Consider the following 16,513-nt stretch of genomic DNA (forward strand, 5'->3'; position numbering starts at 1 on the left):
TGCTTTGCACTGACCTTCAGGCAAGCTTTATTTATGAAAAACAAAAATAATATACCACTATATTTCTCCTTTTTTGTCTAAAGTAAAAAAGGAAGACTGTAACTAATATAAGAAAATTATATTTAATAACTATATATAATATATGCAGGCAATAAATCCATCAACAATGTCTAAGGCCTGCATTTTAGCACTCAGATAAACCCAACTTTTTTAGTGATAAGACAAAATGATAAAGATGATAATGTTTATAATTGAATTGCATAAATGCCTTCTCATTTAATTGTTCTATTTCAAACTATATATCATTTTATCATATAGAGACCCAAATCCCTCCATCGTAAAGGTTTTTCCCATTTTTAATTTGAAAATAACTCTTTACATTAACTAATTCCCCCCTTTAAGAATTCCTAATTTGTAATTAAGAGGTTTCTGTCCTGCCCAGTTCCTGCAGTCCTTAGGTCCCAAAGAAAAATCACACAGAGGTCTACATAAGTTATAAACTGATTGCCCCATTATCTCAGGCTTCATATTACTCTTATAACTTATATTAACCCATTATTCTTATCTATGTTAGCCACATGCCTCAGTACCTTTTTCAGCAGGGCAGGTCACATCCTGCTTCTTCAGTGTCTGGACGGACAGGACTGTGGAGGAAGCTTCCTTCTTCCCAGAATACTCCTATTCTCATTGCCCCACCTCTACTTCCTGTCTGATTGTCCTATTGGCCAATCAACATTTATTTAAAAGATAATTGACTGAATACAATTGTCTTGCACCATTTTTCCCTCTTTTTTTTTTTTAAGAAACAAGAACATCTATAGTCCATTTTTGAGAATGTGGGCATGTTTTCTAGGCTACTTCCTACTGGTTGAGGGTGCTGATAATCTTATGGTGACCTAAAGAAAATTTAGAATTATGATCAAGTCCTGACTGGAGTATTCTGTAAGTCTTATCTCAGGCAGCAGTCTTGAACCTGTTCTAGATATAGAACTCTGACATCCGGGCCATCTGTTCCTACCAGAGATTTCTCAGGTGGTCTTCCTTGATCAAACCAGATTTTTCTTAACTCAGAATGAATCCACAGCCTCTCATTTCCTGTGGAAGCAAAAGCAAAATCTCTTCTCCAAAGCAACATATTTTTGACTTCAATTTTGAAGCCAAGGTATTTTCAAAATACCTATCTTGGATTAATTCAGCAGCATTTATAAGCAATTTTTTTTTAGCAGCTGTTGCTTCTTCAGCATTCAAACAATTCAAAGAGAACATAATAACATACAGTATCAAGATTCTCTGTGTATTTTTCATCTTTACATGGCTTTATTTTAACCTATTTCTTTTATTTTTACTTTTAACTTTTGGCTTTTTGAGACAGGTTCTCTGTGTATCTTTGTCCTGGAACTCCCCCAGTAGGCCAGGCCTTGAACTCACAGAGATCCACTTGCCTCCGCCTCTCAAGTGCTAGTCTTAAAGGTGTGTGCTACCACACCTTGAATTCACAGAGATCTCTCTGCCTCTGCCCCCAAGTGTTGGGATTAAAGGTGTGTACCACCACACTAACTGTCTTACCAAATCTACTGATGATATTGATAAAGGTGTGGGGCTTATTGCTGCTGCATAGAACAGTAAAGGTCTGACTGGATTTCAAGGCAGCTACCTATTTTGGCAGCAGCTAGAGAAGGGCGCTCAGGGATAACCCGGGGTGGGGGAGGGAGGGAGGGAGAGAGAGAGAGAGAGAGAGAGAGAGAGAGAGAGAGAGAGAAAGAGAGAAAGAGAGAGAGAGAGAGGTGCCTATCTAAAAAACGTGCAGGGGTTGGGAAAAAACACATGTGGTGAGGGGCTCCCTGAAGACAGAACAGAACCATCCAGTCTATGGCTCTTGAGTCTTGTGGTGTTTGGAGCTCAGCTTCTTCTGGAGTTTAGGTGGCAGCTGGAGACTGTTTCAGAGAGGCCACAACAGGAAAATCCCAAACTCACTCAGAGGCTTGGGAAAAAAGAAAAGAAAGCCTAGCCAGTGGAGCTGGAGTCCCAAGTGTAGCTCCAGCCTGCCAGCCTGTGCCAGTGCCTTTTTCCTGAAGTCATACCCCAAATGTTGGGCACCAAATATAACACGTGTGATAAAAACCCAGAGATAGATATTGGGGTTCAAACTGAAGATCAAACCAAAATGGCGATCCTGCTTCCATGAATCCTCATAATGAGACGGAGTGTGAGACCTGTCTCCTCCCATCTTATATTCTTCTCTAGTGCTAGAATTAAAGGTGTGCACCACCGCTGCCCAGCTTTTAACTAACTAGTGTGGCTGCTGGGATTAAAGGTGTATGCAACCACTGCCTGGCATGTATGACTGACTAGTGTGGTTGATTTGCAATGACCTTCAGACCAGCTTAATTTATTAAAACACCAATAATATATCACTAATTCTCCACTTTCTAAACTGTGTCTATAAACACTCTCCCTTGTGCTGTCCACAGGACTAGTCTGAGGGGGAGGAGGAGCCATTGTTCGTGTGTTCATTTCTTTGAGATGGATATTAAAAACTGTCTAAAGATAGCCAGCTCACTCATGCTAGCCAGATGGAGGTGCCAGGCTTACTTGAGTTGCAGGTATTGCCATAGCCTTGTGTGGTACTGGCATCATGTTGCTCTTACACATGCTTGCCCTTGGCCCAGAGCCATGGAAAGTGTCTATTGTACAGAAGATCTCTTCAGGGGCTCACACGACTGCTCTGATGAGAACCGATTTATTAGCATTTGCAAGAGCATCCTTTTTGCAGTTTTATCTTTTATTGACATCCTTGGGATTGAACCGAGGGCCATGCACATGTTCACTGAGCACCCAAACCAGCCTCACTTAAGTATTCATTATCAGACATTTTAGTGTCTAGTCTGAAAGTGAGAGAACGTGAACTTGGGTTTCTTTTTTCTTTCTGTCTTCCCTCCAAAAGTGGTCCAGAGGTGCCTGGAACATGCCTGTCAGTCTTAAAAATACTTTAGTCCTGAGACGAAAGATCTGAGTATAATTGCAGGTAACACCCATGTCTCTCACCCTTCTTCCTTTGTTGGGAGTCAGCTTGCGATAGCCTGACTTTCTACTGGACATTCTTGAGATCCCATTAAAAGATGACTTGGGGATCTTAGGCAGCATCCGGAGAACCAGTGGCACCAGAAGCTCGCTCCTCTCCTCCGTGTGGAGACAGGAAGCACTTGCAATTGAGATGTGTAACTGAGGGTGTTTTATCTCTACAGCCTCTACCCCGTGGGATCATGATAAAGGGAGCTTATTCTAGCATTGCCTGACTTCATCCCGACGGTCACTCTGTTATACCCTGCAGGGTAGTTACATTACATATATTACAAGGCTAGGATGGTTTAATTTGGAGGTTTCCAAGTGAGGTGGCATGTGTTTCTTAGCAACTGGCAGAAATTAGTGACTTGGTTGGAAGCTGCAAGGATGAGCTCATCTCTGTGCTTCAAGGCAGCCGCACTGGGGAGGGTGGCTACCATCCTCTAGCGAGGCTCTGCTCTCATCTCTCATTCAGAATAGAACAAGGCTCGTTTTTTTCACGTTATAATAGCTCCATGGGTGCACCATCACTCACCCCTGCTGTAGCTTAGCACAAAAAGCTCACATCTTGACAGGATCTATGTCACCTTGTAAACTGCACATTCTGGAAGGGGGAATAAAAGAGCTAAATTCCCAGCTCATAAGCCTTTGTGGTGTATGTGGCTTCGTCAACTGAACCACCTCAGTTTCTGGAATGACCTTGTTCGCATAATCTGGAACCCAGTACTTGCTCTTGGGGGTCCTCATGTTTGTTGTCTTGTGTGTTTCTTCTCTGGGGAGTTGAAGTCAGAACTCTGGGACGGGCAAGCAATCTCCTCTGCCAGTTTTGGACACTGGGGAAGTAAGCTTGGTACTTAACATGCCTCTGGTGTGAAACTTGACATCTGCTGCTGTCCCCTCTGCTTCCGTGCAGGTGGCTCCAGGAAGGAGGTGACGGAGCACTGGGAATGGCTTGAGCAGAATCTATTGCAGACGCTCTCCATCTTCGAGAACGAGAATGACATCACCACATTTGTAAGAGGAAAAATACAGGTAGTGGTAGCCTTTTCATTTTGCTTTCGTTGAATGTTGTTGAAATATGTAGTGTGTGTGTATAAAATTCTCAAAGGATTAAAAAAAAATACTTTTAAACATACCAAAGCCCTTCAACTGGAAAAAATCTAAACTTCACAGAAATATTGCAAAAATAAGAGCTGTATATGACCCACCTGTGTGCCCTTCGCTCAGACTTGTCTTGACCTTCCACCCCGCTTCAGATTCTTTTTTTTTTTTTTTTTTTTTTTTTTTTCCAGAAGGGTTTTCTCTGTGGTTTTGGAGCCTGTCCTGGAACTAGCTCCTGTAGACCAGGCTGGCCTCGAACTCACAGAGATCCACCTGCCTCTGCCTCCCGAGTGCTGGGATTAAAGGCGTGCGCCACCACCGCCCGGCTCCGCTTCAGATTCTTAAAGCTAACTAACCTTGAAGAGGGACTTCCTCCTGAATCCTTCAGTGTGTGCTTTCCAATATTGATATCTGATGAAAACAAATAACATCATTTACCAATGTGTATAAATGCATCATTTTTACAGCACTTTAATACTTAGTATATGTTCTAATTTTTAAAAAATTAAATTTATTTATGTGTACAGGTGTTTTGTGTACATGTGTGTATGTGCACCATGTATGTACTTAGTGCCCTCCAGCATCAGAAAAGAGCATCAGAGCCCCTGGATTTACTGATGCTTGGGAGCTTCCATGCGGGTGCCAAGAACCAAACCCAGTCCTTTGCAAGAGCAGTCAGTGGCCTTAGCTGCCAGGCATCTCTGCAGTCCCGTGTATTCTAATCTAAACGGGGTTGACTGTACCCTCAATGGCTGTGGGTTTCAGCCCCTGAGGGAACTGAATTTAGTTTGCATCTCTTCAGTCTGGAACATTTCCTCAGCCGTTCCTTATGTCTATGACATTAATGTTGTTCAACTGTGCACTTCTGGTTTTTAGAAAAGGCTATTTCGTTTGAGGCTCTGTCAAATGTCTCTCTGTGATTGAATTCAAGTTCTGCCTTCCTGGAACAGCGTGCTACTTAAGCAATCTTGTGTCCTCCTTGGGCTGCTGTGTCCCGAGGCATGTGATACTTATCTGGCACCTACTGGTGTCATGAACCCATTCAAAGTGGTGTCCATTTTCCACTGTAGAATTCATACTTTTATGTTTACATATTTCTATAGGAAGATATTTTAAACCATAAATAACCCAAATTTTTGTCAAAATTTCCCTGTTTGTGTAGTATCCACTAATTTTTTTAAAAAAAATCCGAATAGTTCTTCAGGTAAAAGTTTGTAAATGATGGTTTTATTAAATCTGAAATTGGCACTGGCAGACTACTATTAACTACAGATGTTCTTTCAAAATTATCATTTTGAAAATTCTCGTCTTTTTTCATCTCACGATCCAATCCAGAATCATAGGCTTCCTTCTGTCTCTTTGTTTGGCGTGTATGTTATAATCAGTTCAGTCACTACCTGTGCTTTGATAGCTAGGTGCTGTCCAACATTTCGCAACTATAAATTCTGTTGCATTTAGAATCTCATGCGTTTGTGCTTGCATATGGTTGAGGCTGTCTGTACCTTGAACTTGCGGAATTGGGATTGCCAGATTGAAGAGCAAATGTGTGTGCAAAGTATTCTCAGTTCCCTCCAGGATGCTGTACCATTTTATATGCCCACTAGTACGTGTGTAAATACCTCCTTCCCCGCAGCTTCTCCAACAGCGTTGATTCTTCAGCTTTCCAACTTCTGCCAACTTTAAGGTAACTTTATACAACGACTTATCTTTGAATGAGCTGGGGTAGCGTTTCCTATGCTAAGGGCCACGTTCTGTGTCTATTTATACACGACTGCAGGTATCTTCTGTTTATCTTTTACAGGATTTGGGGGTCTTATTTTTCTTGAATGTTTTGCGTGTGTGTGTGTGTGTGTGTGTGTGTGTGTGTGTGTGTGTGTGTGTGTAGACCAGAGGATAGTCTGGGGTGTCTTTCCTCAAGTGCTACCCAGCTCTTCTTTTGTCTTTAAACACAGACTCCCTCTCTGGCTTGGGACTTGCAAGGACACTGCTGTCTGGCTTGCGAGCCCTAGGGACCCACATGCCTGTCTCTGTCTCCACAGTGCTGGGATGCTCCACCATGCCCAGCTGTGGTTTTCTGGAGTCTAGGTATTGATTTTAGGCTCTCATTCCTGCAAAGCAAAGACTTTATGCTGGGCTATGTTCCCAGAACCCCCCCCCCCTTTTTTTAATTTCAGAAAGTCATTTTTCTGGAAAGGTCATTTGCCTTTTGTTGGTGATACACGTGTTGTAGCTATTCCTCCTGCTGTCATTTGTCATCAGACTTTGCTCCTAACAATTTTTGCCACACAAAGTTGTAAGGTGACTTTTTGTGTATGGGGGATGCTCAATGATTAATTCATTCTGTTTTAGCACCTGGGTTTCTAGACATTGTTTAAAACCCTTTTTTTAGAACCAAAATAAGGGGAATTCTAGTGAGTGGTCTGGCAGAAGGCTGCTGTAAAATCCCATAGGAACAGCCAGTGCCCTCTTTCCTCTTTCTACATGACTTTTTCATGAGCACGTAATAATTGAAACAGGAACATTGATGACAAATGGAACTCCATTGGCCTCTAGGGTCTGATGCGTTTGAAGTAGGGAGCTGAATTCACAGTGGCTCATACTCAGCTCTGGAGAAAAAGTGCATACAGGAACTCCAGCCTGCTTCTCATGCCCGGCCATTCCCTCAGAATGGAGGGACAACCTCCATTTAGAGACTAAGAAAGGGGGAGAGAACTAACACATGGGAAGGGCCAGATACCACAACGTGTGTGTGTGTGTGTGTGTGTGTGTGTGTGTGTGTGTGTGTGTGTGTGTGTGTAACTGGGAGTTGTGTGGTGAAACTCATACTCCATGTAATGCATGTATGTGAGTATAGAAATCAGGAGAGCTTTTACTTGTTTCATGTGTGAGGGGCTGGAGGAAAGAGGGAGAAGACACATAGACATCAGACAACACCAGGGCCCACGTCACAGTCCTGCCTCTGAGGCTGCCATCTCTGTATAATATAAAAATGATAGTGAGGAAGAAGAAGCAAGCTTCTGAGGGAAGGACAAATTATGTCAAGTAGCTTTTCTTCTCGTTACATTAAATATGTCAGGTTTACTTCCCCCTGAAGCTGTTTATGAGGAGGGAATTCCCATTAAAGCAGTAATGTGTGAAATAATGTCATTTGTGTGCAAATGAGTGGCTTGCCGGGTCACAGATTGCCCGGTGACTAAGGGGACTAGCAGGTTTATTTGTTATGGGATCTAACTAACTTTTGTAAATTATAAATGTGACAGTTACCTAGACAGGCAACAGGAATTCGAGTGCCATGCATAGCATTTTGCATGCTTACTTCTAGATGCTTCAACATGTTGATCACAGTGGTCGTATTCTGTGTTCCTATGCTGCCTTGACTAGTATCTACTCTATGTAATTTGAGTTGTTGGGGTTTTTTTTTTGTTGTTGTTTATTTTTGTTTTGTTTTCCTTTTTTTTTTTTTTTTGAGACGGGTTTTTCTGTGTGTCCTTGGCTGTCCTGGAATTAACTCTTGTAGACCAGGCTGGCCTCAAACTCAGAGAGATCCGCCTGCCTCTGCCTCCCAAGTGCTGGGATTAAAGACGTGGGCCACCACTGTCTAGCTCATTATAGTTGTTTTAGCCAAATATAACTCTCCATAATTCATTTTGTCTTTCTAGAAGTTACTTTTGCTCCTAAATTAGCAGGGGACAGGCAGACAAATAAAGATACAGTCACCACTTTAGTTTACATGACTTCTGCCGCAGATTCTATTTCTCCGACCTCCTTTAGGACAGATGTTAATAGATAAAGTGATTAAAACATTGTAGTGAACCCAAACTCTTTAATGGACTGTAAGTGTAAGTTGTTGTGCCAGAATCCCCGGGCTTGCTTTCACTCTCACAGCTTTTAAAGGCTCATTTTATTATTTTCATCAGGTGTGTGTACCTGTGTCTGCGAGGGATCTGTGCCCAATAGTACAGGTGCCTGCAGAGCTGGGGTTACAGGCTGCTGTGAGCCACCTGAGGTGTGGCCTGGGAACCGAACCTGGGTCCTTTAGAAGATCAAGCAGTACTTGCTCTTAACCTGCGTCATCTCGCCTGCCTATTGCTAAAATGGCTTTGAAATTTAATGTCCTCATGCTTTAATTATCTGTCCTTGATTATAAAGCTAAACATTTTCTCCTGTTTACCAAGTTTGGGGGGGTTGTTTGTTTATTTGTTTTGGTTTTTTTGTTTTGTTTTTTAACATGTATTTGTTTTGTTTTGTTATGTTTTGTTTTGGGACTCATTATGCAGGCCTGGCCTGTCTAGAAGTTACTGTGTAGACCAGGCTGGTCTTGAACTCACCAAGAGCCTCTGCCTCCCAGGTGCTGAGGTTAAAGCATACACCACAATGGCTAGCGTCTGGTTTGCCAACTTAATTTTACTCTTCAAGTACACCTTTACACAGTTAAATTTATATGAAGCAGCCAGTGCGTTAGATACATTGAACTTCTGAGTTTATGAGCAGCTGTTGCCTAGAACCAGAGTGATTTATTTTGGACTAAGTAGAATCCGTAGAACTTTGATGAAGAAACTGTGTTCCAGCAACCTGGCCTTCTGGCTGAACATTCACAGAAAAGCCTTAAAGAGGGCTTGGGCATTCTGGACTCTCTCTTTTCCTAAAGGTGGGGAAGTTGGAAGAGAAGATTGATCTATTGATTGATCTATTGATGAATTACATTAGGCTCCAGAGTGTCTTGGTTCTATACTTTCATCAATCTGTTCATCCTTAAAAACATGTTTACGTTTAAATGAACATTCTAGAAGTTGGTATTTAACATAGTGTTTTTGTACCAAGACATACAGAGCCTTTCTTGTGATCTGCTGTGTATAGCTTAGTATTAATGTGCTCCCTATTCTGACTTAGTAAGAGATCCGCCACAGAGCAGCAAATAGAAGCGCACTTGAGGTTTCCAGGCTGGTCCAGGCTGCTGGAGTTGCCTAGGAAATGCTGATGCTGCTTCCTGTCACTGGGTTCTCCTCTTCGTCGTGTGTGTCTTCCTAGTCACTTCTTCTTCCTTCCACTCGTTCTTCCTTCCTTCCTCCTTTCTTTTTTATTTTTCTTTGTTTTCTTTCTTTCTTCTTTTTTTTTCTTTTTGCTTGGAAACAGTCTCACTCTGTAGCCCAGGTTGACCCAGAAGTTACTATGTAGCCCAGGCTGGCTTCGAACTCATCAAGATCCTTCTGAACTCCTCCTACCCGGTGATCCAATGCCCTCACACCACCTCTGGTTGTCTGACATTCTTCATGTAACTCTGCTGATGCCTGTTCATGCCTAGAATAACCTGGGTCCAACTCCTCGGCCTCTCTGTTCTCTCCAAGGGTTTGTAGCAGAACAAATTAGAGGAAAACAGTCTTATCTTAGGTATTCTCCCAGGACAAAACGTCGCTATTTTGGATGCTAGCCATACGGCTACCCTGGGTGATGATGGACGAGCCCACAACTGGAAACTTAGTTTTCTAAACGTCAGCACCGTGAAACCGTGTATATTCCTCAATCCACAACTGAGATCATACAATAAAAAAACAAAATATGGCTCCTAAAGATATAGTCTCACTTGGGAGCCCAACATATTTCTCTTCTAAGACTATCGAACTGGATACCTTTTGATGTTAGGTAATGTAATGTTCAAGACACTAGTGTTACAACTCATATTTAATGGCTGAGGAAAACATAAACAGAATCCAATGTAAATTGAAAGAGCATAGAACTGAGAACATTTAGATAGAATTACGTCTTGCTTAGTCTTCCAGGGAGGAAAGGGTGGCGGTGGGGGATGGTCAGGGAGTGATCTTGTGTTGTGGGTTCAGTTCAGGCTTTGGTAGGACTGTTGCTGGCAAGTCTCCGTTTCAGAACATGGCTGTATAAAAGCTGAATGGGCTGAGAATCTTAACGGGAAGCCACTGTGATAATTCTGGCTTGTGCTGGGGGTCTAGGGGTGGCCCTGAAGGTAGAATAGATTGAAGATGAGCTGTGAAGTTGTGCTCACATAGGGATTCTACTGTTTGCTCTTAGCTGTGTGTCCAAGACTTTCAGTCACATGAAAGGTGATGAGGATTTTTGGAAGACTGAGGCCTTCCCTTCTGCCCCCACGGCAGTCCCCAAGGGAAAAGGTGTGGCAGTGGACATGAAATTCAGGAAGCCGTTTCAGTGGATGGCACAGGGAATCACCAGTGCTTTGTGTGAGGGGAAAGAATCATAGCTAGAAGGTTCACAGAGAGGTGGGAATCCACTAACGCAGCCTTGGAGGGTTGGTGATGTGCCTGAAACAGTCACAGGGGACTCGGAGTGACAGGATCAGAGCCTAGAAGGTGAGAGTTTAGAGGGGATCTTGGGCCGGCTGGGGCGGAGCTCTTCTTGGGAACTATTCAGACCCTGTATGATGAAGGAAAAGCTGGTGCTGATTGGATTCGCATGAACGTGACCTAGTGTCTCTGGTGTGACACCAGTGATGAGTTACTTAGGTCATTGATTATAAGAATTATGTAGTCAATTTTTTTTAATTAGCCTTCCTTATTTTTTTTTTCATATGGATGTTTTGCATATGCACCATATATGTGCCTGGTGCCTGTGGAGACCAGAAGAGGAAGGTAGATGCCTTAGAACTTGAGTTAGGGACATGTGAACCACCATGGGGGTGCTGGGAATTGAACCCCAGTCCTCTGGAATACAAATGCTCTTTACTGCTGAACCCTTGCTCTACTTTCTAAAAGTCAACTTGTGTGTGTGTGTGTGTGTGTGTGTGTGTGTGTGTGTGTGTGTGGTTGTGAGGTGGGAGCATGTCCAGGGCAACATTAGGGTGTTCTTCTCAATTGTTCTCCTCCTTATTTTATGAAACAATATCTTTCACAGACTCTGGAAGTCTCTAATTCAGCTAGACAGGTTAACCCCGAAGTCCCCAGGTCTCCCTGTGTCTCCGTCATCAGAGCTGGCATTAGCGAGATGGGCCTCCACAGCCGGTTTCCGTGTAGGTTGCGGGCAGTCAAATTCAGGTCCTCCTGCTTACATGGCAACCACTTTACTAGCTGATCCAGGCAGCTATCCTGTCTCTCAAAATTTGTTTTAAGAGGATGTTTGTGGGGAATATGAAGGCTACGCTGGGAGAATGAGAGCCAATAGATAGCCTGAAGGCCAGGAATTGTAGCTATAATGATCCTGTTGTAGGTGTTTATCCTGAAGGACTTGGCCATATCTGGGCCAGAGTTTTCACAAGTTCACACAGATACAGGGGACACTCTGGGCCCTGAATCCACAGCTATTATCCTCTGAAGTCCAGACTGTTCCAATGAGAGTGAGATCAGAGAAGGTAAAGATGGAATATGGACCGATTTTATGATTACAAAGTCAACCGTGGAATCCAAGGGAGCCTTATCTTTTAAAAAATATTTTATTTTGTGTGTGTATATGTATATTTTATTTTGTGTGTATATATGTGCATATGTATATTTTATTTTGTGTGTGTATATGTATATGCACGCTCACACACATGTGTTACCGTGTGTGCCGCAGTGCCCATGTGGGAGTTAAGAGGACAACTTGCAGGAGTCTGCCTCTCCTTCCACCGTATGGGTCCCAGGGATTGAACTCAGATCATCTCATTTGACAAGTGCCTTTAGCCACTGAGCCCAAGGTAGCTTTCTTCTCTAAAGAGATGCATAGTAAACAGTCTTCAGGGAGTTGCAGAGGATTTGGCTAGCAGCTAAATGGCTTCTCAGGCTACCAGAATGATTCAGCAACAGATTTAGATGAGCCTAGTCGCTTGCTATGCAAACATTCTCTCTCCTGCCCAGCCGTCCAAGAATCTTGTGTCTAACTGACTTCTCTTCCTGTATTCATCTATTGCCAGCTCCGATGACTCCTGAGTGGGGGTCTCCGGTCAGATGTCCATTAGTGATGACCGTCAGTCCTTTCTCCCTTGACCAAACAAATGGCGATTCTTTTTTATATAAAGGCAGAACTGACCTTTATGATAACCCTATCGTGATGCATTTAATAAAAATTAAGCTGTCAAGGGCCTTTTATTTCCTTATTTTAAGACAAACCGCTTCATTCCTAGTGAACATAGGAAACAATGAGCACCAACGGATGAATAGTAAGATCCTTGGAGAATCTTTTAGTGCAGAAATGCTGCTGGTTAATTGGCTAAGCATGAAGGCTCTTGAGAAGCAGAAACAGGAGGACCACAGTGAATCCAAGGCCAGGTTGGACAGCATAGTGAGTTCCAGGCCAACCTGAGAGCTAACCGGAGCTTAGAATCCGATGGGTTGCCTTGAAAGGGAATTAATCTTTAAAACAAATCTGGTCTTAAACGTGTTTTGCTCCCATCTCTTGGGCGGCTGTCATAATTCCACCCGTCTGCTTTGCCCCCACTTAGGGCATCATTGCGGAGTACAACAGGATCAACGACGTGAAGGAAGATGACGACACCGAGAAGTTTAAGGAGGCCATCGTGAAGTTCCACAGGCTGTTTGGGATGCCCGAAGAAGAGAAACTTGTCAACTACTACTCTTGCAGCTACTGGAAGGGGAAGGTTCCCCGGCAGGGCTGGATGTACCTCAGCATTAACCACCTGTGCTTCTCCTCCTTCCTCATGGGCAGGGAAGGTGAGTGGGTGCGCTTCCATGGGAGCCTTTGGGAAGTCCACGGAGCCTTTCCCAGAACTCATAAACCAAGTCAGAATACCAAAACCATGTGTGTAGAGGTGAGTCAAGATCTCTTCCTGCCTATTTAATGAGCGAATTCCGTTATTTTCAATTCAACAAGTGCAAACACATTATTCATTGAGCAGTTGAGGGTTACCAAAGGTATAGCTGGCATGACTTCAGTCTGGAATCATTCTCATCACAGAGTTTATGTGATACGCATTATAACTAACAAATGAGGCCACAAACACAGGGACCAGGAGCTCAGAAGAGTTTATAGGGAAGGTTGGGAGCAGGGCTGTGAGGTGACCCGATCTGGACAGGCACTAAGTAGTGTTGACCGGACCTTGTTGCCTGTGCTCAGCCAAGCTGGTGATCCGGTGGGTGGACATCACTCAGCTGGAGAAGAACGCCACGCTGCTTCTGCCAGACGGGATCAAAGTGAGCACACGATCCAGTGAGCATTTCTTCTCCGTGTTCCTCAACATCACCGAGACATTCAAGCTGATGGAGCAGCTTGCCAACATAGCCATGAGGCAGCTCTTGGACAATGAAGGATTTGAACAAGACCGGTCCCTGCCAAAACTCAAGAAGAAATCTCCCAAAAAAGTGTCCGCCCTGAAACGGTGGGTGAGAGAAACTGTAGAACTCAGGGATGGAAAACCTTTCCATCCGCACAGGTCCTGAGTTCTGACCAGCATCCAGCTTGTGAGCTCTTTCCTGAGCATAGGTACAATGGGAAAGACAGGCAGGATGGGTTCCTCCACCATGCGGTGGGATCTCTGCTAGTGTTAAGTACAGCGGGCCCAGGATGACCTCACGTGACCTCTCACCGAGCTGCTCTTTGCTGGGTTCATGGGTTATAGACAGGTGTACATTTTGTGCAGAAGGATGGACACATGGGGGCCGCCCAAGAGAGAAAGACTAAGGGCAGCAGATCAGAGGCCAGTACACAGGCGGAGAAGCTGCAGGGAAGCTCTTCAGGCTGTGTGCAGAAGTTGAAAGTATTGGCTCAGGACACCCCAAGACCAAGTTCTCGGCACGAAGGAGATTTATTTTCCCCAGAGGGTCAGAGGACAGAGAATAAGAGACAGAACCAGGAGCTAGAGGATAGGGGAGAAGAGGACTGGAACTAGGGAGAAGAGGAAGGGGTATTTGTCTAAGTCAGGGGTCAGGATGGGTGGAAACGAAAGGATTCCTCAGGACAGAGAGGAAACAGATCTGGTACAGAGGAAAAAGGCAGTTTATAAAGGTACAAGAGGAACCCCGTGTTAAGATGAGGTGTTTAATTTTGATTGGGCATGTTAATTAGAGTAGCCACAAGGGGGCGTTTGACTGCTGGACTTCAATTCTTTAACAGCTGGGCCTTGGTAATCAGCCTCAGGAATAAGAAAGTGTCCACAGAAGGGAACAGACCTGGGTGGCTAGCTTTAGGAATATAATCTAATACTGTTGTTGTTGTTGTTGTTGTTGTTGTTGTTGTTGTTGTTGTTGTTGTTGTTGTTGTTGTTGTTGTAGCAAGGCAGAGGGAGTGGAAGAGAAGGGTAAGGCCTGTCAGAGACACGCTTGCCGTGCTCGGGATGACTGGAGTCCCTTAGAAGGAGTCAGGGGAGAGTGTACCCAGGGCATAAGGAAGGGCAGTTTTGATTGCATTGCATGGAGTTGCCTCCAGGACATCAGGATGGAGGTCGTTCCTGTAAAGTCCATGCAGGTGGAGAGAGTGGAACCCGAAAGGAGGTGGTTAAGATGTCTTTGAGGTTTCATGTGGGGTTTGACATCCTAGTGCACAACAGATTTATTAATTATCTGAATGAATTACATAGATGGAAAAAGTCAAAGGCAATTAACAGAGGAAACATCAAAGGCAATTGACGGAGAAGGGATGGATTTTTTTTTTTTAAGTTTGGAAAATCTTTGATGCTGTGTGACTTTTTCTACAGAGACAGGAACCAGTGCCCATTCATCCCAGATACAACACCAATGACAGACCAGAGAAATGATTCACCCAAATCTAGCTTAGGGACCAGTGAGTTTATTGAGGTTGCCTCCAGGAGCCCAAGTTTGTCACTGAGAAGCCCACCTGGTGTGGCATCCACTCCTGGGGACACCTGCGTCACCTTCACTGAGGTGTGGCCGCTCAGCCTCATGGAGGGCCTTCTCCCAGTAGTCGGTAACTCCTAAAGCCCTGGAAGGCCTGGTGGATGGTGCGTGTCTCTACAGATCCTAGGCCTGGGAAGGTCATGTCTGAGAAGTTTCCCTCCTCCCTCCACGAGGGGGTGTTGTCATGCAGGGGATAGTGGTTATACTAGAAAACAGGCTGCATGCAGGAATCTGATGGGAATACTTCCTTGGTGAGGGTGGGTACCCTGATTAAGGCTGAGGATAGAGCTTAAGAAAACAGTCTTCAGTGAGATCTCTAGAAGGGAAGAGATGCCCAATGCCTGCAGCTCCAGAGCCAATGAGGACAGAGATGATTTTACAGACAGCAGAGGGAAGTGGGGGACCCTTGTGCACTCCCCTTCTTCGCTGTGGGAAGCCAGGTGGAAAACTAGGCCTTCTGTAGGCATGGTGGGCTGGAAGCCTGAGGGGAAAGGGTATCATCAGAGGCCTCAGGTGAGATCTAGAACTTGATCCTAGGTCTCTTCACCCTAGTTCAGGGTGGAGAGTGACAGCCAGCAGACTCGCTTCGCTGTTCATGATGTCATTAGGTCTTTCAGGGCTACGCAGACAAACCCTGTCTTAAAAAGCCAATCTTCAAAAATGACTCTGTATTTAAAAAAAAAAGCCTAAAAACCTCTTTAGAAATTCTTGAGTTATTTAGAAAGAGAATGAGCTCCCTTCCTTGGTCCTAATTTGTCCAAGATTTTTTTTTTAACCATTTATCTATGTTAACTGAAAATGGCTGGATGTAGTAAAATGATGCTGTACTCTGAGATTGCGAGGTTGGAGTCCCGCCAAGATGCAGCTACGGAGCGAGTCTCAAAGACTGAGAGGCGAGGGCTGGGACCAACGGGGCCATAGTGGGGAGGCACTGGTGCATCTCTCTTGATGACCGGAACTATAGTTACTGGTTTGCAGTGATCTGGATGCCAGGGCGAAGAGTGAGCGGTACCGTGCCCTTTTCCGGCTGCCCAAAGATGAAAAGCTGGACGGCCACACCGACTGCACCCTCTGGACTCCCTTTAACAAGATGCACATTTTGGGTCAGATGTTTGTCTCCACGAATTACATCTGCTTCACCAGCAAGGAGGAAAACCTCTGCAGCCTCATCATCCCACTCCGCGAAGTAAGTGTCAAGTGGAAATTGTATTTTAGGACATCCGTTTATAAGGTCGTTGTCGGTTGTCTTCATTGTCTCTGTCTCCTTTGAGCAGGCTCTCTCTCACTGAGTCAGAAGCTCACCAGGTCAGCTAAGCTGGCTGCCAGTGATTGTGCTTATTCCCAGCCCTGGTGCTGAGGCTGGCCAGATGCAGCCATGCTGAGCTGTAGGCTGGGCGGCATTCAAACTCCCCTCCTAACAGTGTACTTCTTAGCCACATCACACCATTGCTCCATTGCTCCAGCTGCTGCTGCTACTCCTCCTCCTCTTTCTTCCTCTTCTTCTTCTTCTTCTTCTTCTTCTTCTTCTTCTTCTTCTTCTTCTTCTTCTTCTTCTTCTTCTTCTTCTTCTTCTTCTTCTTCCT

At 44.4% G+C, this 16,513-nt stretch overlaps 1 protein-coding gene across 1 annotated transcript in view; it reads left to right on the plus strand.

Moving 5' to 3' along the window:
- Tbc1d9 (TBC1 domain family member 9) overlaps window positions 1-16,513 on the plus strand; it is a 113,420-nt gene that overhangs the window by 58,791 nt on the left and 38,116 nt on the right. The window contains exons 3-6 of the mRNA XM_005369548.3: window positions 3,977-4,095; window positions 12,563-12,791; window positions 13,195-13,456; window positions 15,909-16,116. Coding sequence (XP_005369605.1) covers window positions 3,977-4,095; window positions 12,563-12,791; window positions 13,195-13,456; window positions 15,909-16,116 — 818 coding nt within the window. The remainder of the gene's footprint in view (window positions 1-3,976; window positions 4,096-12,562; window positions 12,792-13,194; window positions 13,457-15,908; window positions 16,117-16,513) is intronic.

Source organism: Microtus ochrogaster, unplaced genomic scaffold (assembly GCF_000317375.1).
Source record: "Microtus ochrogaster isolate Prairie Vole_2 unplaced genomic scaffold, MicOch1.0 UNK51, whole genome shotgun sequence".
Lineage (NCBI taxonomy): Eukaryota > Metazoa > Chordata > Mammalia > Rodentia > Cricetidae > Microtus > Microtus ochrogaster.